General features: G+C 37.6%; 1 protein-coding gene across 5 annotated transcripts in view; it reads left to right on the forward strand.

Moving 5' to 3' along the window:
* Positions 1-24,249, forward strand: part of PHF3 (PHD finger protein 3) — a 59,154-nt gene continuing 34,905 nt past the window's right edge. For 2 of the 5 annotated variants that reach the window (XM_007424021.4, XM_088137439.1), the window contains exons 1-3: positions 1-681; positions 12,827-13,095; positions 23,869-24,024. In XM_007424021.4, the coding sequence (XP_007424083.2) occupies positions 12,852-13,095; positions 23,869-24,024 (400 nt within the window). In that variant the 5' untranslated portion in view covers positions 1-681; positions 12,827-12,851. Of the gene's footprint in view, positions 682-12,826; positions 13,096-23,524; positions 23,596-23,868; positions 24,025-24,249 lie in introns of those variants that run through there. The other 3 variants (XM_025163980.2, XM_088137425.1, XM_007424022.4) reach the window with 3 other exon arrangements.

Here is a 24,249-nt window from a genome sequence, read left to right on the forward strand (position 1 = left end):
GGAGAAACGTTTACAGCTTTTCCAGCGCCCGACTTGTGCTTCTGCACAAACGTGTTTTCTACAGAAAAGGCTTTTAAACGGGAATTGAGCGCATCTGCCCAGGACACTGACGGAAAACGCGCCTTGCTCTCGACGAACGGTTCGCAGTGGGGAAGGGAAACGCTTCCAGAGATTACGCATGCGCGCACACGCGCTCGCCACACAACGAACCACGCGCGGCCAGAGTAAACAGCCCCGTCACGTGAACGCGGCCTCCGCAGGTCGCTCGCCCGCTTGCCTTCGCTCTCTCCCCCAGCTACTGCGTTTGAGAGAGTGAGTTGGAAGGCAAACGTGGGCACACGCCCGAGAGGCAGCGAGCGCCGCGTGCGACAAACGGGAGAGACCACCTGCTCGCTCCGGGAGGGGGGAAATGGGCGGGGAAGAGGGAGAGCAAGAGTGGAGAAAAGAAACCCGGACGTGTTTCCTTGAGCCAGCCAAGCAGTAACAGCTACCCGCTTTGTCTCCGCCCCCTTCCAGCCCTCCCTCGTGCCCTTCCACTTCCGCACGGCAGCCTTCCTCCCCTCCCCCGGCCTGGGAGGGTTGCGGAGCCAGAAGAGAGACGTAAGAGAGGGGAGGAAGAAAAAAACCCAGCCCAACAGCCACCTGGCCAAGCGAGGGAGCGCGAGTCCCTGGCCAACACAGGTAAATTCTGTCGTCTTTGGGCGGTGGCGGCGGGGTCTAGAATCGCGGCCTACGTAGGCGGTCTGTCTTGGGGGGCCTGCTGACGGATTGGTGCCTGCGGCGGTCGCCTCGATTCCCCCCTCCCCCCGCGGAAATGAGCCTCTGGCCGGACGTCCAAGATCCGGAGCTTCTGTCCCCACCGTCTTTCTCCCGCTGCTATTCCTCCGACTGGCCCTTCCCTTCTTTCTCTGGCCTCTTCCGTGGCCCCGCCTCTTTGGTCGTGCGCTCCCTACTGGTGCTCCTTGGCCTTGGTGCTCCTCAGAATGCCCGTGGGCCCCATGAGGTGATTGGACTTGAGTTGGATGTCCCGGCTGGGACTGTTGGGAGTTGTTCTGCATCTGAAGGAGCACGTATTGCTCATCCCTTTGAGCAGACTTGGCACCTCATGCGTGGCCACCTTGAAAACAGCAGTCTGTGTGCCATGCCTAACACTCCCAACTCCCCTTCAGAATTCCAGTTGGCCCTAATCCTTTACCCAGTCATATTTGGTAGTTAACATTAAGCAAGCGTCCTACACTGATGACAGCAGTTCACAGGTTAAGGGAAACTAGCAACTTAGTAACTGAGTTAACACTTCTGGCTTGAAGTAACTTCCAGAGTTAATTGAGCTTTTACCCTCTGATTAGCTTGGATGGGTAGAACTGTTAACCTCTCAATAATTAGCCTGCTTATATTCAACTGACTTAATGTGTCTAGAACAGCCATCCCAAATGTGGTGCCCTTGAGATGTCTTAGAATTCTCCTGCCCTTCCCCATCAGAATGTTCAAAATCTGACTCAGAATAATTGGGAGTTGAAGTCCAATATATTTTGAGGGTGCCAGGCTTGGGAAGACTGGTCTAGAATTTCAGTCATCTCCCAGAGCCTTCACTTTGCAGTAATTACTCTGGCTCATTTCACTTCGCCCATGAACATGCACTCAGAGGATGGGACAAAAAGCCACCCTTGCTGCTCTTTAGTAATGTTTTGTGTGCTTAACAGGGCGTTTACATTTTTTAAATGCATACATTTCTGTCATCCCTTTTTAATGTATATGCATCACTCATGTTTGGGTGGAAAACAAATAACTATAAAACGTTATTGAGGCCTTATGAGATGACCTTAGTTCAGTTTTTTTCTGGTAGACTGTGGGTCAACCATGGGTCAGTATGAATAAGGTGTGTCCCCCCCCCAGCTGTTATTGAATTGTTATAACATCCTGCTGGCATGTTAATGCCCTTCCCTTTCTCCCTTTTTAGACAAGTTTCTCCAACAAACTATGATGTTCTCAGATATTGCAACAAGGAAATATATGTTTTACACTTTCCCAGTAAGGGATATGTTTTTACTTTATTTATTTTAAATGTAAGTTTGAAAATTGCTCAGCCACATAAATCTATCACAATATGATATAACAGTATAATTTTCAGACTGACTTTATAGTTTTTTAATTCTTGATTGTTATTTGTTGTTTTCATGTTTTGTATTTTCATGTAGCTGATTTATGAGTATTATTCTGAGTAATGGCTATGATCGTATGGACAGCTAGTTGGCTGTATCTTTCAGCCATGATGTTATCTTGGGTCAGCTTTTGTGATTTCTGAGTTTTTGCAGGAACATGATCAGAGATAACAACTTGTGTATATGGTAATATGATTATCTTAGGCTACATTTCTTGTAGTCTTTTATTTATACAGAAGTACTACCGAATTCATTGAAATTTATTCCAAATAAGCCCAATTAAGATTGGAATCTTGGTGCCATATGTCTCATCTGGAATTTGAAGGGACAGTTTTTCAGAAATATCGTGTACAATCAAATTCAGGCGTAGGAGTATTGAATATATTTAAACAGTGATACTGTAGATGTAAGAAATACTGCTATTGCACATTTTAGTAATCATATTGATAGCATTTGCTGATGTTTTTGTGAATTGTGCACATGCTGTAGATGTTGATAGTTTGATTTTATTAAATTACTTACTCTGTTACATTTAGTGCTGTCTAGTTGACTGTACAGATGTTAATGCTTTGGTTCAGAAGGATGAAAGGCTCTAAATATTGGAAAGTTTTAATAAAATATCAATTTTAGCAAAGGTGGAAACAGTTCTGAAATCAAATTAATTTAAGGTACTTAAAAATATTTTATTTTGCAGCTATGTTTAGGATGCCTGTATAGCTACTATTTTCTCTTAGAATACTTCTGATTTTTACCTAGCTGATCTTTGATATTATTTCTCTGTTATCAGTTCCATCTCTCTGTGCAGTTTAGTAGCAACTGACTTTTATTTTTCTGCTCTCCTACAGTACTGTGGCTTTATATGGCCTCTTGCATATTTTTGAACCTCTGTTCTTTTGCCTTGTCAGTGGAGAATTTTGGAGAGTGCCTTCCTTTGCATATTATAGTTTGACTTTAAAATAGAATGAGAATACCTTCTTGCACACATTATCTATGTGCCACATCTATGTCATAAAATCATGAGCACTCAATGCATTCTACAGTTATAAAACCCCCTTTCTCCTTAAGTATAATCAGAATTCAACTTTTGTGTTTCTTGGAAATACTTTAAGTTACTCTAACAGCTAATATTTAAACAGATGCACTTTTGGGCAGTTCTTCTTAAATTATGTCTATTTCATTCCAATTTTATGAGGTTAAGTGTCGCTTTTTTACCTGCCTGAGATCTATAATCATGTAAAAAAGTAAGTATACCCTATTGATTTTTTACATACTTTTTCAGCATATTTCAGTATACATATATTTCATCTTCATTCCGACAATATTGATAGACCAAGGGGATATAATACAACAAAAGTCATGCATCATTTACATTTTGCAGTCCATTGTGTAATTTAAATGAACATAAATGCAAATCTTGCATATGGAAAAAGTAAGTACATTTATCACTATCTCAAATACCTGCAATTAGAATCAGGTGCACCACATCAGGTGCAAATGATTAGAACATTGTTGGAGAGGATCTGGCAGGAATCTATCTTATTGAAACCTCAGAATTTAGTTTGATTTGCTCTTTGCTGTTGAAGTGTGTGGTATCACCATGCCTAGATTGACAGAGCTCTCTGAGGCTTTCAGAAAAAAAAGTTATAGTCTGGGAAGGGTTTTAAAAAGATTAACAAACAATTGGACATCAATTGTTCCACTGTCTGGAAGATCATCTACATACAAGTGGAGTCAAGCCTGAGTGCAGGATGCTAAAAGAAGTCTCTAAAAAAACCAGAATTTAATCACATGACTTACAGATAGCTCTTGCTGCTGTTGATGTCAAAGTGCATGAGTCTACCATTAGAAAGAAGCTGCACATATTAGATCTACATGGGAGGTGTGCCAAGAGGAAATCTTTGCTGTCCAGAAAGAACATCAGGACAAGACTAAAGTTTGTTTATGAACACCTAGGCAAAGACCAGGACTTCTGGAACAATGTGCTCTGGACAAACAAGGCAAAGAACCAGAAAACATGTTTGGTGAAAACCAAAGATAGCATTTTACCAGAAGAACCTGATACCAAGTATTTGGGGCTGCTTTGCTGCATCAGGGCATGGGCAGCTCAGTTGTAGAATCCACTATGAATTCTTCATTGTACCAGAGGGTGCTTGAGGATAATGTGAAACCATCTGTCAGAAGATTTAAGCTCAACTGACAGTGGACCTTGCAACATAACAATGACCCTAAACATTCCAGTAAATCCACCAAGGAATGGCTGAAAAAAGAAATGGAGGGTTCTGGAATGGCCAAGTCAAAGTCCAGACCTAAATCCCATTGAGATGTTGTGGGATGATTTGACATGGGCTGTGCATGCAGGATACCCCTCAAACATAACACAGCTGAAAAAATTCTGCATGGAGGAGTGAGAAAAAATTCTTTCTAGTCAATGTCAGAGACTGATAGATGGTTATAGGAAATACCTACTTGAAGTTGTTCTGACAAAGGGGGCGATACCAGGTGTTAGAGCCAAAGGTGTACTTATTTTTTCCACAGAAGGAAATGGCAAACAGTATCAGTTAATTTTTTGTTGAATAAATGATCACAAGGTTATTTTTTTAGTTCTGTTGCATCACTTTTATCTTTAAATGCTGTTTGAATGAAGATAAAATAGTGATATGTTCACATATCTTAAAAAAGAAGAAAAAAAACTTTGCATGGGCTATACTTACTTTTTCACAGGACTGTAGATTAAAGAACATTGCATCAATAGTCTTCTGCTATTGCAAGAGGATGTTCTCCTCTTGGCAGTTCTCCTCCTCCTCCCAGATTTCCTAAAACTCTGCACTAGAAGATTGATAGATCCTCAGTGAAAAAAATTGAGTGTAGGTGAGGCTGCTCATTTCCTCTTCCTTCAGTAGAAACTGCTCCCACTGACAGGAGCATATTGTTGGAGTCTACTCAAAGTGGAATAGAATTTTGTTGAAATAAGTCTGTGCTACCGACAAGATACTTTTATACATGTTTTGAGTTATATTCACTTGGGAGAAATATACCATTTACATACACAGCATCTTTAGCTTGACAGGCAGATGATAAGCATTTATGGTGGCCTATTAGTCTCTGTGCACTGTATGTCATTGTTTGACTGCCTGGTTCATGGTTACTGTTTTGATGAGAACAGTGCATAAGTCTTTAAGGAAATTGTGTTAGATTTCCAGCACCTATTCTTGTGTCTTGAAAGCTATGCATTGCATTTTGCCATAAACTTGAGAAAATATTCATCTCTGCAGCCTAAATAAAAGGTACACAGCTTTAAGGACATGTCTGGGAAATAATTATCTTAATATGGTAGATCACCCAAATTATTTAGAAACTCTTGTATGAAGTATAGACAATTTTGCTGAGTATGAACACTGGGCTAAATTTTTGTTGCCCTTCAAAGTAAATGATTCCATTAAGGATGAAACCCCAATAGCTCTAGCAGAACACAATGTAGTTGAGTTTGTTGGCATTTTAGCTTTTGTGCAAATTACAAATATAGAAATAAGGGTTGCTGTACAGTTTTTTAAAGTTTTAGTGGTATAAATTATTGTCATGAAACTTTCATCACAGATGCACTGAATTTTCTTCATTTTGAAAATGTAAACTTGCTGACTGGAAAATATTACTATGTGAAATATATATGTTATTTCAAATTATATACATTATACAAACTATTACATATTTTGAAAAACATTGTCTCTATTTATTTTTTGATACCTTAACAGACAATATCAGTTGTTAAACATAGATATTTGGACACTGTATTCTGATTTAAATATTTGGAAACAAAATTGAGTGTGTTCATTTGTTTGGAATTCATTTGTGACATATTTAAGCCAACTTATATTAGAATCTTTACATTCTATTTAAAATTCTACCCTTTCAGAGCAGTCATAAATTTAATAGAGGCAGAAGGGATATTGTCCTTTAAAACTTTTAAGTTTGGTTTATGGAAACTTTGTTCTGCTGAAGAAAGAGTGGTAACATAGTTGAAAACTAAATCTGTTGAAAATTAAAACACAAGTATAGCTTATTGTAATGCCGTGCCTTTGTCATACCCTGACTCTATTTTCAAACTGATTCTTTCATTAAAATATATTAGTATTTATATAATCCTTTTGATGGCAACTTTAATATTCCCATTCAAGTTTGAAGGTGAGACTACAAATAAAGTGCATCAAACCCTTGGTACAGCAGACCTTGATTTAGTGAACTTTGGATACACTTGGCATATGTTTTGTTCAGACTAATGTCAGTTTAATCAAAGATTTGTCTATTGAAGATTTGTCTATTAAATTGAAGTTTTGCTGCAAATAATGTCATTGAAGTCAATTATGTAATTATGTAAATGAAGTAAATTGACACAAAAGAGATTTGGATCTTACATACACTCAAATGGTTGGTTAAATAGAATTTTTATTGTGGTATGATATTTGGACTTAGCAATTTTAAGGGGAATTAGCACTGAGGACTTGGAAAGGTATTTGCTGCAGTTTACTCTTGGTTATGTTAAAATTGGCCCTGCTAATTTCACAAATACATTGTGTTCTCTCTCTATCTCCCTTGCCCACTGTCTCTGATATCATGGCATATTATTTTAAATTTTTGTTTGCTATGTTATATAATGCCAGGTGTTCGGTAATTTGACAATCAGACTGTTTTCTACAGTTTCATAGAAATTAATTTATAGATATAAAAATAAGCTAGCTGATAATATGTAATGCTCTTCTACATTAGTATAATTACTTAACTTCTTTAGCTCTGCCTGCATACAGTTTGGCTGTCAGATTTAAGCTCTACCAAGAGGCTCCAGTTGATAAAAAATGTTGCCTTTTAACATTCGTGTATTCTTCAAGTATGTTTTGGGAAAAAGAGCAGGTTATACACTAGATAATTTTGGTTGAGATACACTTAATTCTTCCTTCTTCTGCTTTACTGATCTCCCTCAAACAGTTTTCTTATTTCAAATTTATCTGGATCCTTAGTCTGTTTGTAACTTTCTAAAATCATATTTTAATCACCCTTTTGCTGTTTATTCCATAATTTTTTTTAAAGTCCTTAAACTTGTATTTAAAACTTCTTTCACTAAGGATTGAAGGAAACTCACTGGGTGCTGTCAAACCTGTTGATCCAAAGGTTCCTAATAGTTGAAAAGCAGTTAACGAGCCGTTTCCAAAAGTAATTAGAAAGGGAAATATGCGAACCCAGTGTCCTTTTAAAGGTATTGACCACAATTTGTACAAGATGGCTATTCTCGTCTCCCAGAGCTCTAAACCTACCTGAGATGGCTCTCTTGTGGTCTCCTCATGAGGCGCAACCATCTGGAGCACTTGTGGGCAATTTCAAGTCCTCTCCTTGTTTGGAGAGGAATTATGAAGAGCCAGTCTACTCAGTGGCTCTTCATTCCACTGTGGTCGTCAACTCTGCTTTTCATGGAATATTCTTCAGTTTGCCATTTCTTCCCTGGAAGTCCCCACATGTTGTGAGATTAAGGAGTTTTCATTGTGTCTTTTGACTGCTAGCTGGTGTTGGATGTGCTCTGCTAGTCTTCTGCCTGTCTGTCCTACTTAGTGGCTGTTACAGTCCTTACACTGTATGTTGTAGATGACTCTTGTTTTTTTTTTCTTTCTTTCTTGGACTACTGGGTCTTTTAGTTTACTTAAGATGTTTTGAAGGGCTTTAGTTGGTTTGTGTGCTTTGGTTATGCTGTGTGGTTGTAACACTCTGTTGGTTGTTTCTGAGATGTTTTTGATGTATGGCAGTGTTATCCTTTTTATAGCTTGTGTTGGTTGTGCTGTGGTGATTTGAGTGGTCAGGCACTTTTTGATAAAATTGCATGGGTGTCCATTTTCTTGGAAGATGTTGGATGGGCAGTGGTGTTTTTCCCTTTTTTTTTTTTTTGTGTTCTGGGTTGCTGCAGTGCATTTGTATTTGTCTGAATAAGTTCTTACACAGCTCCTCTTGTGGGAGGTTGGGTTGTTACTTTGATAATGGAGTGCTTGGTTACTGTGGGTTGTTTTTCGATAGACTTGCATTTCTAATTTGCCGTATTTCCTCTGCTGATGAGGATATCCAGGAAGGGTAGTGTGTTGTTGTTTTCTCCTTCACTTGGGAATTTTATTCCTTTGAAGATGTTGTTGATTGTTTCATGTGTCTCTCTAGTTGTTCCTTTTTTTAATTTTGATGAATGTGTCATCTACATACCGGATCCATATTTTTGGTTGTATGTGTGGGAGTGCTATAGTTTCCAGATGCTCCATTACAGTCTTTGCTATGAGTCCTGAGAGTGGTGATCCCATGGGTGTTGCTCTGATTTGTTGGTATATTTGTCCGTCAAACTGAAGGTAGATAGTGAGGAAGAGGTTGATGAGGTCCATGATTCTAGTATTTCAATTTTAATGTATTTGGCTAGGTTGGATGTGTTGTGTAGTACTGCTGCCATGGATTCTTTCACTAGTTCCTGATCTGTGGACGTAAAGAATGCTGTGACATTTAATGAAACCATAATTTCATCTTCTTCTATTTTTATGTCTTTGATTTTCTGGAGGCACTGTCATGGGAAGTTGATAGAATATTTGTTCCTCTCTGTGAGATGTCCAAGCTTTTTGTAAGTTCTTTGGCTATGTTGTATGTTGGAGTCCTTGGTAATGAAATAATTGGATGAAGAGGTATGTTGGGCTTGTGTATTTTTGGGTATCCATAGAAGTGTGGGAGGATGGGCTCACTGCTTTCCATCTGCCACTGTTCTTCTTTTGTGATTTGACCTTTCTTGGTTAGGTTGTTGAGATTCTCTTGATCAGGTTGTCCAGCTTCATATTGGGTTGGTGCTTACTGGAATGTAAGCTTTTTTGCCCTCCGGTAATTCTTTGGCGTTTTGTATGTATTGTGTTCTGTCCATTGGTTCAGCCTTTGTCTGCTGGGAGGATGGTGATGGTTTGGTCCTTCTTTAGGTTTTTGAGGGCCACTCTGTCCTCTCCTTTGAGTTGGTCCGGTTTCTGTGTTCTTCTGGTCTGTGATTTGATTGTTTGCCTTATGCTTTTTTGGGTCTCTGTGGCAAGTCCTGTGGTTTTAAATGCTGCTTCTAAGGCTGCAAAGAATTCTAACTGATTAGCATAATCTACGTTATAGTTGAGGCCTTTCTGGAGGGTATTGTGTTCTGTGGTGGATAGTGGGTGGCTGGACATGTTGACTACCCATTTGGGTTCAGGTACCTCTTTGCTTTGCACCCCATTCAAATGAGATAATAAAAAAGCTAAGAAGGAAACAAAAAGACCAGAACACATCCTCTGTGGCAGCCAACATCCAGATAAGCAGGGATTAACATCAGACAAACAGTGAAGCAGATAACAATACCCTAATCAAGGAACTACCAAGGAGAAAACCACATCCCCCACCAACATTGGCAGGGCAAGCTACTATATATAAACAGGGAGCAAACCCCACACTCACCAGCCCTGATGATGTTCCCTAGTCAGGTAATTAAATGTTTGCAAGAAAACAACCAAGCTCAGAGAGCACCAAGGACTCCACAGAATCTGGGTGATCTTGGGCCAGTCACTCTCTCTCAGCCCTAGGAAGAAGGCCATGGCAAGCCACTTCTGAAGTCTTGCCAAGAAAATGGCAAGGATGCGTCCTGGCACTCACCAAGAGTCAGCGCTGACTTGAAGGCATTTATGTATATATGTGAATGTATGTTTGTGTGTGTGTGTGTGTGTGTGTATACACACACATACATGCACATACACACTTACCTCCTAAGGTATGGTCATAAGTCTATTCATAGCTGATTGATATTGGTGATTAAAAGTGGGATTATCTTTTGGCAGATGGATGGATATATATATCTATATAGATATATAGATATATATAAATAAAAATAAAAATAGGTACAGTTAGTTTGGTTTTGATTTAGTGTAGAGATGTGCACTTTTTCTAGCCTTTGGACTCCTATTTTGTCTTTGTGACCTGCCTGTAGAAAATAGGGCTTGGCTGGTAATGTATCACCCATGTGGGTCGAGTGGAAATATTTGGTCCTTTTTCTACATGTGTTTTGTTTATGGAAGCTTTAAGAGGCAAAATCTATCTAAAGCTTAAGGTACAAATTTTTCTCCTGAAAAAACAGTTTTAAAATACAGTAGAGAATATTGGTATAGTTTTGTTGGTGTATGTGTATGGTGGTGGTGATGTTTTGAAGGATACAGCAAGGTTCCCATTTCACTCTAGAAATTTCAGTTCCACCTATACCAGGGAGGTTTGGGGAGGCAGAGTTGGGCTGTTGGGTTACCATGTGCAGCCTGTGGGTACACATCTTTGGCTTAGCAGACATTGTGGTTTTGTAATAGTAAACTATAGCATAATATAGTGTGTGAACTCAGTCACTGATGTTTTATAAAATAAATCATTGTGAAGTAAACCATGACTCAGTATGCTATATGTTTCCAGTCATTGGCCATTAAGTAGAATCCTTCAGTATGAAAAACATGGCAGCTTCAAGGCAAGAATTGATAGAAGATATGTAATAAAACAGTAAGACAAATGTTAATTAAGCATAACTACAACATGTCGCATTTTCTGCTATGCAATATTTCTTATAGTAGATTGTTGTACACATAGGACTGCAATGTGAATTATCTGCTACTGATTACAAAATTCTGATAGTATTTTGTTATGGTCAATACAGGGATTTTGCAGTTGTTTCCTGAACAAAAAGCTTACTAATAGTTTATGCAGTGTATGATGTACAGGTAGTCCTCATGTAATGACCACAATAGGGACTGGAAAATTGGTAGTTAAGTGGGGCAGTCATTAAGCAAGCCACCACATGACTGGACCCAACGTTACGACCATTTTTGCGACAGTCATTAAGCGAATCACTATGGTTAAGTGAATTACATGGTCATTAAGTGAATCACGTGGTCGTTAAATGAATCCAGCTTCTCCAATGGACATTTTTTTCCAGAATTTGCTTAGTGACCATGTGATTCACTTAACAACCATCCTAAGTGTGAGTACGGGTTGTAAAGCATTTTTCCCGAGGCTGTCGTAACTTCGAACCATTGTTACAGTTGTTAAGCGAGGACTACCTGCACTGGCAAAGGCTTCTGTGATAGTTGTCTGATGTAGCAGCCTTTCACTGCAGTTTCATTGAATCCTTGGAACTTGTGGATTTAGATCATCAGTCCTTTGTCAGCGAAGTCAGTTTTTAAATAATTAAATTTAAAGTGAACTGTCAGTACGTGTAATTAAATTTATGTAGAAAGCAATTTTATAAGTAATCATTTTCAAAAACTTGATAGTTATGAAGCCAGTTACACCCTTTGAATATTTCAAGAGAACTCGTTTCTGCAGATTGAAACAAATTGTCCAGCAGTGGAAAGATTGAGTGGATATGGAAGTTTAAGATTTTTTTGATTAAACTCATCTATTTCCTGTACACTTCATTAGCTTTTACTATTTGTATCTTGGCATAAATCTGCTACATTTCAATTTTCAGATAGATTGCTCTTATCTGTTTTAAGCCGAAAGAGTAACTTTTAAAAATAACACCTAGAGATAAAAAAGGTATTTTGAAGTGAAGCATTCCTTTTAATGTGGCATATGCTGATATCACTTTGCCCTGGATAGGGCCTGTCATAAATTTCTATTTTTATGCATAATAGCATTAATATTAATTATGTTTAACAATCGTAAAAGATTCATGGAAGAATTTCCTTCCCTCTTTATTTGATAAAAGACAGCTGATATTTTACAGTGGCAGATTTTGACATGGGGTAAAGTGATTCTCTCTGCAAAACATTTAGTTAATATTCAGTTGAAATTAACTGAAATTCAGTTAATATTCAACTCATTCAGTTTTAGTAACAATTGAAAGTTATTACCTGTCTATCTGGTATGGTGTAACTTTACAAATAATCTAATTTCCAATTTCATCACTTTTTAATGTGATGTAGGGCTGATCTATATTTCCCATAGCAAGCATATGTCTGGGCATCTCTGCTGTCACTCCCCAGTATATACGGATGGAAGTAGTAAATAGTGGTTAGTATTCTACTTTTCCTTTAGGTGCTTTTCCCCATTTCACTTTTTCTTTCCTCACTCACTTTTCCCATTGTCACAGGAGATTCCATGTATGGGAACTTTGCTTGGTAGAAAATAAGATGAGGAGGATGTTGCAATGCAAAAACAGTTAGTAGAACACATTCTGAACTCTTACATTACTTTTTCTCAGGATTCTCAAACGTCTTTGCAAAGTTAACTAGTCGGAGAAGGTTCAGGTGTATTTGTGTATGTGCATGAGAGAGAGAGAGAGAGAGAGAGAGAGAGAGAGAGAGAGAGAGAAGGATTAAATGTGTATCCCTGCCTCCCATTTCTTTCATTTTGTCTGCTTTATAACTGAGAAGTAGTGACTGGGGTTCTTAAGTCTCTTGTTTGGCCTTTTATTTGAAATTAATCAAATCTAAAAATAAATGGCTAAATTTCCTGTTGTTGAAAAAAAAAATATAATTTTAATTTAATTTAATAAAGAGAAACAACTTTCAATGAGTTATATAAAACAGTGATAAGCCACATCAAATCTGATATTTTTAGATAATTTCTAATCCATAGTTTATTTTTCTTATGGTATTTTTCTTGTCTTTCTATAGGGATTAAAGACACACAGGAGTCTTCATGGATATAGTTGATACATTTAACCATTTAATTCCTACTGAACACTTAGATGATGCCCTATTTCTAGGATCCAACCTGGAGAATGAAGTCTGTGAGGATTTTAGTACAAGTCAAAATGTCTTAGAGGATTCGCTGAAGAACATGCTCAGTGATAAGGACCCTATGCTAGGATCTGCAAGTGCTCAGTTCTGTTTGCCTGTTTTGGATAGCACTGATCCCAATTTCCAGATGCCTTGTTCAACAGGTAACTCTTAATATTTTCAAGTCTACACTTTTAAATAGAGCAGTATTGTAGCGTTCTCCCCTTTTTCGTCTGAAAATATGATTTCCTTTGTGCTCTGCTTTATGGCATGGAGCAAAAAGTTAAATTGCTAGTTGTTCCTTAATTCACTTGAAACTTATATTTCAGAAGCTTTAAAAGGGAAAGTGGAGAGGCATGGTGCTATAGACTACTTTTTCTATGAAGACACTGGTGTACACAGTACCCTACTCTTCAGAAGTAAATGCAACTTGCAGCCTGCAAATTTAGGTCACAGCAGTTTAAAAAAGATATTCTAATATAAGTAAGGAATCTGGAATCCATTAAAAAGCTGAGGGAAATATATAATATAAGCAGAGTTTCACTCCTAGAATAGAAATTTCCCTTGCTCCTTCAGAAATCTGTGTCTAGATAGATCCTCACTCTGCAGAGAAGATTTGCCGGGGTGGAGGGTGGGGGCATGGAAAGCAGTGGGTTTGATCAGTTGTAAAGGCCATCCTGCTGGGGGTGCAGATCTAATGGGTTGTAGTGCTACATAATAGGATGTAAATTTGGATATGCCTTTTTTTTTTTTTGAGGGAATTTCATTCTTGTATATTGTACCTTAGCCCAGAAAGTTTTTCAAGATGACCTTTAGAGTTTTATGTTATAAAGTGATCCTCTTAATTGGAGTGTGCTTTGTGCTGAATAGCTTTCTATATAAAATGAGTATACTGACCTTCTGTCAGAAATGAATAGGACATTGTTTGATATGTAGTCATATTGGAGTTTCAGTATTGATCCGCAGATGTTATAAACAATTTAATTTGGCATGTGTTACAAACTCTTAAGCATTCTGTATCACTTCCCTTCTGTCTTTCTAGCTATTGTGTGTCCTTCATCCCATGTCATTGCTTGTGAAATCTTAGTCCCTTTTTGTTTCTGAAAAAAATAGGAAAAAATAATAATTTCATTATCATGTATATAATTTGAAATGTAGCAGAGATTAGTTATAAAAATATGAACTTCCATCAGTATCTTAAGTTGATGAAATAACTGTTAGTCAAAGATTTTAAAGATGTGATAGACTTTGTTGTTCTAAAGAGAAGCTTAAGTCAGTCCTTAACTATGGTAACATAGTTAATTATGTTTACTAACAGTTATGAATGTATAACTTATCTAGGGAGAACTTCATTGAACTTCATTGTACTTGTTTCTCAATAAACTTTTGCAGGATTTGGTAACTGAATCTTTTAAAAAATTGCTATCCTGAATCTATTTTTGTTTTATTTTAATTAACACTTTCTTGAAAATAGCAAGATCTGGATTTTGAATTCTCTGCTGAATTCTACACTGAATGGCTAGCATTGATAATTATTTTAGTCATAGTTATCTATAGTGACCACTGAGGAGGTTTAATATTTACATTTAGTATTAAGTTAATGTAGTAGATTACATAGAGCTGTTGTAAAATGCTTTTAAAGAAATAGGTAGTGCTGAAACTGTAGAACATTTAAAATAAATACTATTGGAAAATCATAGTTATATTATCTTTTTTGTCATTAACAGTGGCAACTTTGGTAATTCCTTTTTTTGTAATAAAGACTTGTACATTGAATTGATTGGTCATCAAGAATAGGTTGGTAGTGATGTATGTTTTTGAGTGCTTGAGATGAGTACAGCTGTCTGGAGTGCTGTGAGCTAGAGTTCTACTTTTTTTATTGAATTTTGAAACTATTTGAGGTGAGGAGGATGAGTGTGATGCTCAAAATATATACAGTATATGTTATATACAATTAACAATTAAATATTTTGATGCAAAAATGTCTATTATATATTAGAACTGAAACAGTATAGATGCCTTCATTTTATTTGGACAAGTATTCCTTATTGTATTTTAGATTTTGTTATTTACTAGACAACCCATGACCTGTTAGGTCACTGTTTCAGAGATATTTCCTTACCTAAACAGAAACAGAATGACCAAGGGCAAAAAAGCAGTGGGAGTGAGCGACTTACGAGTTCTGCCAGCTTCCCCATTGACTTTGCTTGTGGGAAGGTGGCAGAGAGCATCAGAAATCTCCTTCCTTCCTTCCTTTTCTCCCTCCCCCTTCCTTCTTCCCTCCCTCCCTCCCTCCTTTCCCACATATAATATAGTCTTCCCCTCATGACCCTCAGGAAAGCCCTGGTGAAGCCTCCTTCTCCTTGACTGACCTGCAGAACTCCCTGCCACTTTGCTGGGGGGAGGTGGAACAAAGGGAGCTGTGGAAAGGAAAACCACTCCCACTCCTTCATTCTGGCATGTCCCCAAGGACCCCCTCTCTCGAGGGAGGAAGAGGGCTCACCCATTGACTTTCAGGACACCCCAGCCAGCCCTACCTTGCCAACAGGCATCCCAATTGCTCCCTCATTCTTTCCTCATTGCCCACCACTTTTAAGAGATTTCAAATTTCTGCCTTGTTTACAAAGCAGCCAATCACCGCTCACCCATCAGGCCTTGCTGCCAGCCAATTGGGCATAGGGGATAGAGGGAGGCAGGAAAGAGGTTGGGGATACACCCATGACAATCGTGACCTGGGCTGACCGCAGCAGCATAGCAGTGCTGAAGTGGCCACACATTTCCCAAATTTCAATTTCAGGGAGTCATGGGTCCTGGATTTTGGATGCATTGTATAAGTTAGCCATTTGAGATACCTTGGTTCAAAAATTGTTGCCCTATGATGCACCATTTTGCCTAGCTGAAGATACAGACACGAGAGCTTTAATAATGTATAGATTCAAAGTGAATGAACAGGGTAAAGTATTTATTTATTTATTTATTGGATTTCTCTCCCACCCATCTCCCCTACAACAGGGGACTCTGGGCGGGTTACAAAGAGATACAAATAATCTCCTATTATAGGAGATTAGAAAGCTGGCCATGGTTTAATGATTCTTGCAACTAGTTCTGTGTTCCTAAGGAGATCTGAATTCTCAAACAGGACTGGCTATTTCCTCATGACATACCTTATTTTGAAATTGAAGAGAAATGTAAAAGTATTGGCATCTTACCAATAAACAAATAAATAAATACCAAATGTACTCAAGGTCCAAAACTCGGTAAGTCTTTGGACATGGACTGCAAGCATTTTTTTTTCTTCTTTCCAATATGAATTTTTTCAAGTTTCATGTTGTCAGGCTTTGCCTCACAAGCAGGAATTAACCTACATAGATATTCCAAAAATTCAGATAATTAGTGTTTATTGAAGAAAATTAGAAGTCCTCCCAAAGAATTTCAACAAGTTCAGTGATTCAGGAACAAGCCATATACACATACTCCTCACTTACTGACCATAGTTGGGACCAACAACTCCGTCACTAAGCAATGTGGTGGTAAAGTGAAAAGTTATATGACCACACCCAACTTATGTCAGTTTGTCAATTCCAGCTGTAGTCAGTAAGCGAATCACTATGTGTCATTGACTGTAACATCACATGACCATGACTTGCGACTTCCTGCTGGCTTCCCCATTGACTTTGCTAGTTAGAAGCTGGCTATGAAGGTTGCAAATGGTGATGACATGACAATGGAATGCTGTGGCCATCGTAAATGCTGCCAGTTGCCAATCACCTGAATCATGATTATGTGACTGCAGAGATGCTGCGATGGCTGCAACTGAGGACTGGTTGTAAGTCTCTGTTTTCAGCACCATCGTAACTTTGAGCAGTCACTAAACGAATGGTCTGAAAGTGAGGAGTAACTGTATGTAAAAACAAACTTCAGACCCTCTTTCATTTCATTTTCCTTCCTGCTCTTCTTAATGGACTACTTGCCTCTGTCTTTTGGATAGGTTGGCTTGTCCCCATCTGTTGTTTTTTTTATAATGAATCTGATTTGCTGATTTGTTTTGTTTTTCCTTGCTGGAATGAGAACTTACATGTGCACTTTATATTAGAACCCCTCCCCGCCCAAACAAACTTAGTTTTTTATAATGTAATTAGGAATTAAACTTGAACTCTTCAGTTGTCTGCTATCATTGTAAACCATTAATCCATGTATAACTTACCAAGAGAGAACTTCACTGAACTTAATGGTACTTATTTCTTAGTAAACTTTTAAAGGATAGGGCTTCAAGTGTAATAAAATCTAAACCAATTTAGCTGTCCTGAATCTACATTTAATTTAAGTGACATTTTCTTGAAAGTAACTAATTCTGGATTTTGACATACACTTTGAGCTTTGTGAATTTTGGAAAGTTAAATATTAGCATAAATTAAAAGAATCTTCCACATTGTTTTTGGCTTAGGGAGTACATATCAAGTGTATCAAATAAAATAGAGGAAGCTGAAGCAAGTAATAAATAAATATCTGAACGTACTGGTTGTTAAGTCTTATGAGCATTGCATTAATAATTTTAAAAATATCAGCATTATCAGCAGGGTTGGCAAATATTTCAACTTTTCCTGAAATGACTATTTTATAATAAAGACAAAAATAATAAAAAAATATATAGTGTAACTGTTTATAGAAGATAGTGTCTTTTCCAAAATAATAGTGTTAATACTAATTTGAAAGGAATATAAATCTGTATACATCAGGGCTTTAGACATTTGCCTCATTAATGGCTCATGAGGAAGCATAAAAAGCAGGCATGCTATATCCGTTAGGATGTCAAAGAATTCTCCTACTGACTCTTTTCTTCATATGCTTTGAGGCAGAAATAATTGTTCTCATCTATTAAGTTCTTCCCTGTTCCTATAAGATGGTGAGAGGTCTTACTAAATGTGAGCTCTTGGGTTTGCCTACTGCATAGAAAAAGCTGTCTTGTGCTAAATCAGACTATTGGTTTATTTAACACAGTATTAACACTGACTGCCCATGTCTCTCCAGGATTTCAAGCAGAAATTAGTCCAAGCATATCTTTTAGTTCCTGGGTATACTCTCTCTCCTTCCTAAAATTCAGATTCCATTTGAAAAACTGGTATCAAGAGAATCGGAAGTGAATCAGTCTGAGGGGATAACTTAATGTAAATAAGATAAAGATCAAAAGCTTATGTTTTTGGCACTTTCTAGCACTGGTGACTCCTCAAAGTTCTTGGTTTGCCTTAATTGTTTGCATTTAATTTGATAGAATTTTTGCTTTTCCTAGTTTTCTTTATTTGGACAATGTTACTATATTTAAAGAAGTTATTTTAAAAGCTGTGGTTTAAGCTTCTGTGTTACAGTGCTTTAAAATAAGAATTTATTGAAGGAATGTTAACTGTACATTATAATTTCCTTTAACTGAACATATAACTTCCATTTCACTAATCCTTCTGCCTTTTGACTTGAAATATGATTGTATTTAGCTTTCTGGATGACTTTTTATTTAGAGAGAGAGAGACTATGATAATGAACCTGCTATTATCAAGTAATTTAATAGCAGTTTTATTTTTGCTGTTTATTCATTTACTACTAAGAATAATGAGTTATTCCAAGCTTATTTGGTCTCTGTGTTAAGTTGGTTGTGAGTCATGCCTATGTTTGCTTTTCTACAGTCAATTTTCAGATTGATGGAAATCACGCATTATTATAACATTTCCATCGTTTAGTGCCTGCCCTTCATTTGACTGTTTCAAAATTGTTATGTGTTTGTTTTGTTGTATTGCATATTCATACATATAATATGAACTATAATTACATAACTAATAGAATTTTTACACTCTTTCATCCTAAAATCTTTCTGGAGTAGCTAATGCAAGATCAATAAAAGTGAGGTGTTTATTTATTTGTTTGTTTCTTTGATTTGTGACCCATCTTTTCATTTAGGAGCTTAAGGCAACATTCGTAGCGTTATCTCATTTTTTTTTTCACAGCAACAGCAGACCTGTGGGATAGGTTGGACTGAAAGAGAATGTCTCGCCTAAAATCACCAATGAGTTTTCATGGTGGGGAGTGGATAGAATGTAGATCTCCCTAGTCTTCCTGGTACCAGTCCAGCATTTGGACCACTATGCCTCACTGATTCTCTGTATATAGCCTTAAAGTAAAAAGATGAAATCCAGAGGCAAGGAAGGAGAAAATAGGCAATTTCTAAGTTACATTGTACTTATCATAATTAGCAGTCTAGAATGGAAGAAATCCAGGAGTGGAGAAAGCAAACTGAGCTTTTTTCTCAGCAAGGCCAATAGATTCAACCATTCTTTTATCTCTCTGTGCTACAGCTTGTATTTCAGATTCACTTTTTACATATACAGAAATATATAGTCTCTGTTTTTAATATTATGATTCTTGTCTATTTATCTCTCTGTTTTGCCTTGCTGCCTTAATTATTTTATTGTATCTTCATTGTGGCAAATTCATACACACACACACACACACACACACACACACACACGTTCCTTGACTTAGGGCCATTCATTTAACAAACATTCAAAGTTACAATGGCACTGGAAAAAGTGACTTATGACCAGTCCTCACACTTAGAACCATTGCAGTGTCCCCATGGTCATGTGTTCAAGATTCGGGTGGTTGGCAACTGGCATGTATTTACAGTGGTTGCGGCGTCCTGGGGTCATGTGATTGCCAGTTGCGATCTTCCCAGGGGGTTTCCGACAAGCAGAGTCAATGGGGAAGCTGCATTTGCTTAATGACTGTATGATTCACTCAACAACTGTGGTGATTCACTTAACGACTGTAGCAAAATAGGTTGTAAAATCAGGCATATCTCACTTAAGAATTGCATTGCTTAGCAATGGAAATTCTGGTCCCAATTGTGGTCGTAAGTCAAAGACTACCTATGTGTGTGTGTGTGTGTGTGGTATATATAGTATTTTAATATATCTCATTGTAGCTGAAAGGGCTTGAAATGATAAAGTCTGTTCTCCTGAAGATTGATTGCAGTGTTTCCCTTTTAAGCAGTTTCCATTTTAAGATTCTAGTATTCGGTACATTTTAAGAATGTACAGAATACTAGATGACAGCTAATGTTATTGGTAGTCCATTCTGAATATGCTGGGATATGATGAGAGATCAGGAGCATCAAGTCCAGTGTCTCTTAATTATATAGACTATATACATTTACTCAAGATTTCAGTAACATACATATATTTATATGACACTGAAAAGCTTAATCATTGGGCTTTGGAAGTTACTTGTCTAGAAGTATTTGCCCCAGGGAAATAACTAGCTAGAGTATTCATTTTAATTCCTTTTTCGGCATGTTTGTGTATGTGTGCCTTCCAGTTTTTTGACTCCTGGTGACTGCCTGGATGAGTCCCTGCAAGGTTTTTCAGAAGTGGCTTGTCACTGTCTTCTTCCTAGGGCTGAGAGAGAATGACTGGCCCAAGGTCACCTAGCTGGCTTCGTGCCTAAGGCGGAACAAGGTCTCCCAGTTGGCAAAAGGATATTATTTTTTTGTGCCAGCAGGGCTGGTTGCCAGAAAGTAAATTAGGAGGCTATAAGCCTGCTATGGGATAGGGGTAAAAAAGGGTCTATCAAAGCTGGAGTAAAATGGTCTTTGAAAAAAATTATTTTCCAGTACCTTTGAGGATAGATTGTACTTGTCCAATAGGCAGGGCATGGATCAAGACTAGTAAACTATCAGGTGACAGATCCAAAGGAGAAGCAAAAGGCAAGGTGAGACAACATCCAGGGTCCAAAACACAGCAAACAGTATATTCACATGCAAGAGGTGAGTTTTAGATAAGTTGTTTCAGCACTGTCCAGACGGAGTGAACTCAGGAAATAAGCCACGCAAAGCTTCCACCTAGTGTACCACTGAGACTTATCAAACAGTAGCTGCAAACACTGTATTTCTGTTAGCATTCCCATGCTTTTTGCCTAGCCTCTCATATTTGCAAAATACAGCTGCGTGACTCTGAATTTTTCTTAAATGGCTCTGCCTAGAACTACAGAACTGAATTCTGAGTGTGAATTACTGTTAGTGAGTGTGGGTAAGGGGTCTTGTGAACTTGCTGGGTCTATAAGAGCCAGAGTGGGGCCACTGGCTATGGTATTGCAAGAATCTCCAGCAGCAGGACTGCTGCCACTTAATGGTTCTGGCTCCATTTTCTTTCCATCCTTTGGGGAGTTTTTATTTATGTTGGCTACCAGGATATAGGATGTAACTAGTTTTGTGCTATTTGACACTTCAAATTTATGTAGCTGTAGATATTAGTGTGAGATTCAAAACTTCTACCAGGAATAGAACTCATGAATTCCAATGGGGGAGGGGAGCGGGAGGGTGAAAGTCATGTAAAACCTCGTACATGAGAACATGACATAATGTAACTTCTATATTTTTCTGTCTGACAGCTTAAGGGAAGATGGACTATATATCCATTCCAATGATAAGTCATATCCTTTGGACTTTTGGCTCCTGCTTAGCAAGCAATTGGCAGCCATGGCCAGGAGGGCCTTTGCACAAATCTATCCTGTGCACCAGCTATGGATCAGGAGGATCTTCTCACAGTCACTCATGGCCTAGTTACCTTCTGCTTGGACTATTGCAATGCACTCTACATGGAGCTATCTTTGAAGACCATCTGGAAGCTATAATTGCTCCAGAATGTGGCTACGCAAGCAGTTAAGGAGATTCCTTGTTTTGCCCATATAACATCTCTGCTCCACAAACTGTACTGGTTACCAGTAGGGCTTCAAGTACAATCCAACATGTTGGTTGTCACCTATAAAGCCTTAAATCTGTTTATCTTCAGGACCATCTTACTCCTGTCATTTCTACCCAACTGATAAGTTCAGATACAGTTAGTGCACTCTGTATCCCAGCTCTAAAGCATTGTCACCTTATGGGACCTAGGAGGTTTTCTCTGTAGTTACGCCTGCATTGTGGAACAGTGTTTCCCCTGAGATTTGGATGGCTTTGACATTGTTGGGCATTTTTAAAGTTCCAGCATACTCTGAGGTGTAATAATTTATTCCTTAATAGTGTATCCTGATGGTTTCATCCATTTGGGTTGGGTATCCTCTCTGATGTACAGTGATGTAGTATTATGTATTTGTTATTTCTATTGCTTTTATTATTGTTTTAATCTCACTTAGAGTTAATTTAGTGATTGAGGCAGCATATAAATCAATCCTCATTTGAAGACATATTCCCTAGCACAGCCTTAACAATTATTTGATTTAAAAACAAAAAAACAAAACAGGATTTAACTTTTTTAATTCACACTCTCTGAATTATATTTTATTGTTTTGTTGTAAATTTTTTAATCAGATTGTTTTTTGTTGATTGTTCTTATTGATTTTTGTATACTTCTCTAATCTCCCTTGAAATCCACATTGTATGGTAGCATGAGAGTTTAGGTAGACTTGTAGTTGTTGGGAAACTAATGGCAGGTGCTCACTGGTGTCTTTTCATCAGACTAGAAGGAGGTTTTAAGTGGGGTGCAGTAGGGTTCTCTTTCAGGACCCATTAGATTTTAATTTCTCATTATTGCCTTTGATAAAGAAATAGAGGGAATCCTTACATTTCCAGGTGAAACAAACCTGGGTGGGATAGCTACAGTAATTGAGCTTTAATGGGGTTATTATGAAAGGATACCTTTTGGCTGATCAGTAACTAAGACTTTTAAGTAGTAAGAGAAGTAATCTGTTGCTGTTGGGACTTATTACAAGAAGAGCAGGATGCTCTTATTATAAATCTTCAAGCAGAGCTTGGACAACCATCTGTTAAGAGTAGGGCTGTGCAGGTCCTTTGCAAGAAATATATGCACAGCCACTTTGCCAGGAACAGCTTCCAAAGCAACCATCTGAGCCTCCTTGAATGATTCAAAGAGTGGTGCTTCATCCTCACTCCTGTGTACTCTGAGACACGCATTTCAAAGTCTTTGCACAGCCTTGGTAGAAAATACTCAATTATTTGCAAATATTTATTTTATATATTTGCATTTATTTTTAAGAATGTAAAATTTAAATTGTTCTTGGTTAATATTAAATCATTTCTGTATCAATGACAGAGATAGTAAATCTCTAAATTGAATCAACACTTTTTATCAGATACTTTGAATGAAAGGAAACTGGGTTTTGTAATGGAAGATCAATTTAATAATTCCTGTTTTCTAAACATAGACATTTCCAGTGGATTATCATTTATTGAATATGTTCTGTAACATCTCGTAGAATAAGTAAATTCAGATATAGATACATACATACATGCACAATTTTGATATAAAGTAACAAATTCTAAGACGTATGTTTACATGGAAGTAAATCTCATTGTGTTTAATGAGATGTACTTCAGTTCAATGAACATAAAACTGCAGCCTTATACTGTAGCCCTTAGACTTTGGCTAGATGTTTAGCAGGTGAATCATTTATTAATAGTTGCCAAGCTGTAGATGCAGACTATCATGTTCTAGATTTAACATCTAAAAAAAGACTATTAAAATTATATAGATAAAGGAAATTGTCACTTTTGGATCAGCTCTTTCCATTATTAAATTCTCTTTCTCTTAGGTGGGAAGGGACAGTGAGGGGACAGCTGATCCTTTAAGGACTGAGAACTTCCTGTGGCAAATCAATAAAATGTGAGTCCATTAAAAATGGCTATGACTCTTTCTCAAGGACCATGTATGAGAAATATACTGCTCTGGATGACCACTTGTTTTATCTACCTTGTGGGAAAGTTGTACATCTCATTTCCTACACATGCATTTAATCTTATTTATCTCTTTCTTCTCCCCCCATCCCACCCCTTTCCCATTGCCATTGCTTTCTTTATGTCTCACATCTCCTTTCATGACACTATAGACTTCATAGAATCTTTTAAGATTTAGGATTTTTTTTTCATTTTTTTTTAGCTGTTGGACTTGATGATATTATGGATGACAGAGTTAAGGAAACTGCCCACAGTTCCATTGATGAAGGTGATCTTTCATCCAACAGGAAGTTGAGGGACCAAATGGATGGAACTTCATCCAAATCACCAAGAAAGTCTCCACGTTTAATGACACAAGGTAATTATTTAATGAAAATACACGTTAATAGCTAGGCATTTTGTAGAGTTCCTGTTTCAGTGATCAAAATACTTAAAAAAACGTTACTTAGTGTTTGCTTGAAATGTATTTATAATTTTATGGACAATCCATAAGCCACTTGATCTGAACACATGTTGAAAATCAACTTACTAACTTTTTGTTTACTGTGTTATATATATACTTGTTTTAGTTTATTTTGTTTTT

Source organism: Python bivittatus, unplaced genomic scaffold (assembly GCF_059951505.1).
Source record: "Python bivittatus isolate LINGU-HERP-01145 unplaced genomic scaffold, Pbiv_v1 ctg000020_np1212, whole genome shotgun sequence".
Classification (NCBI taxonomy): domain Eukaryota; kingdom Metazoa; phylum Chordata; class Lepidosauria; order Squamata; family Pythonidae; genus Python; species Python bivittatus.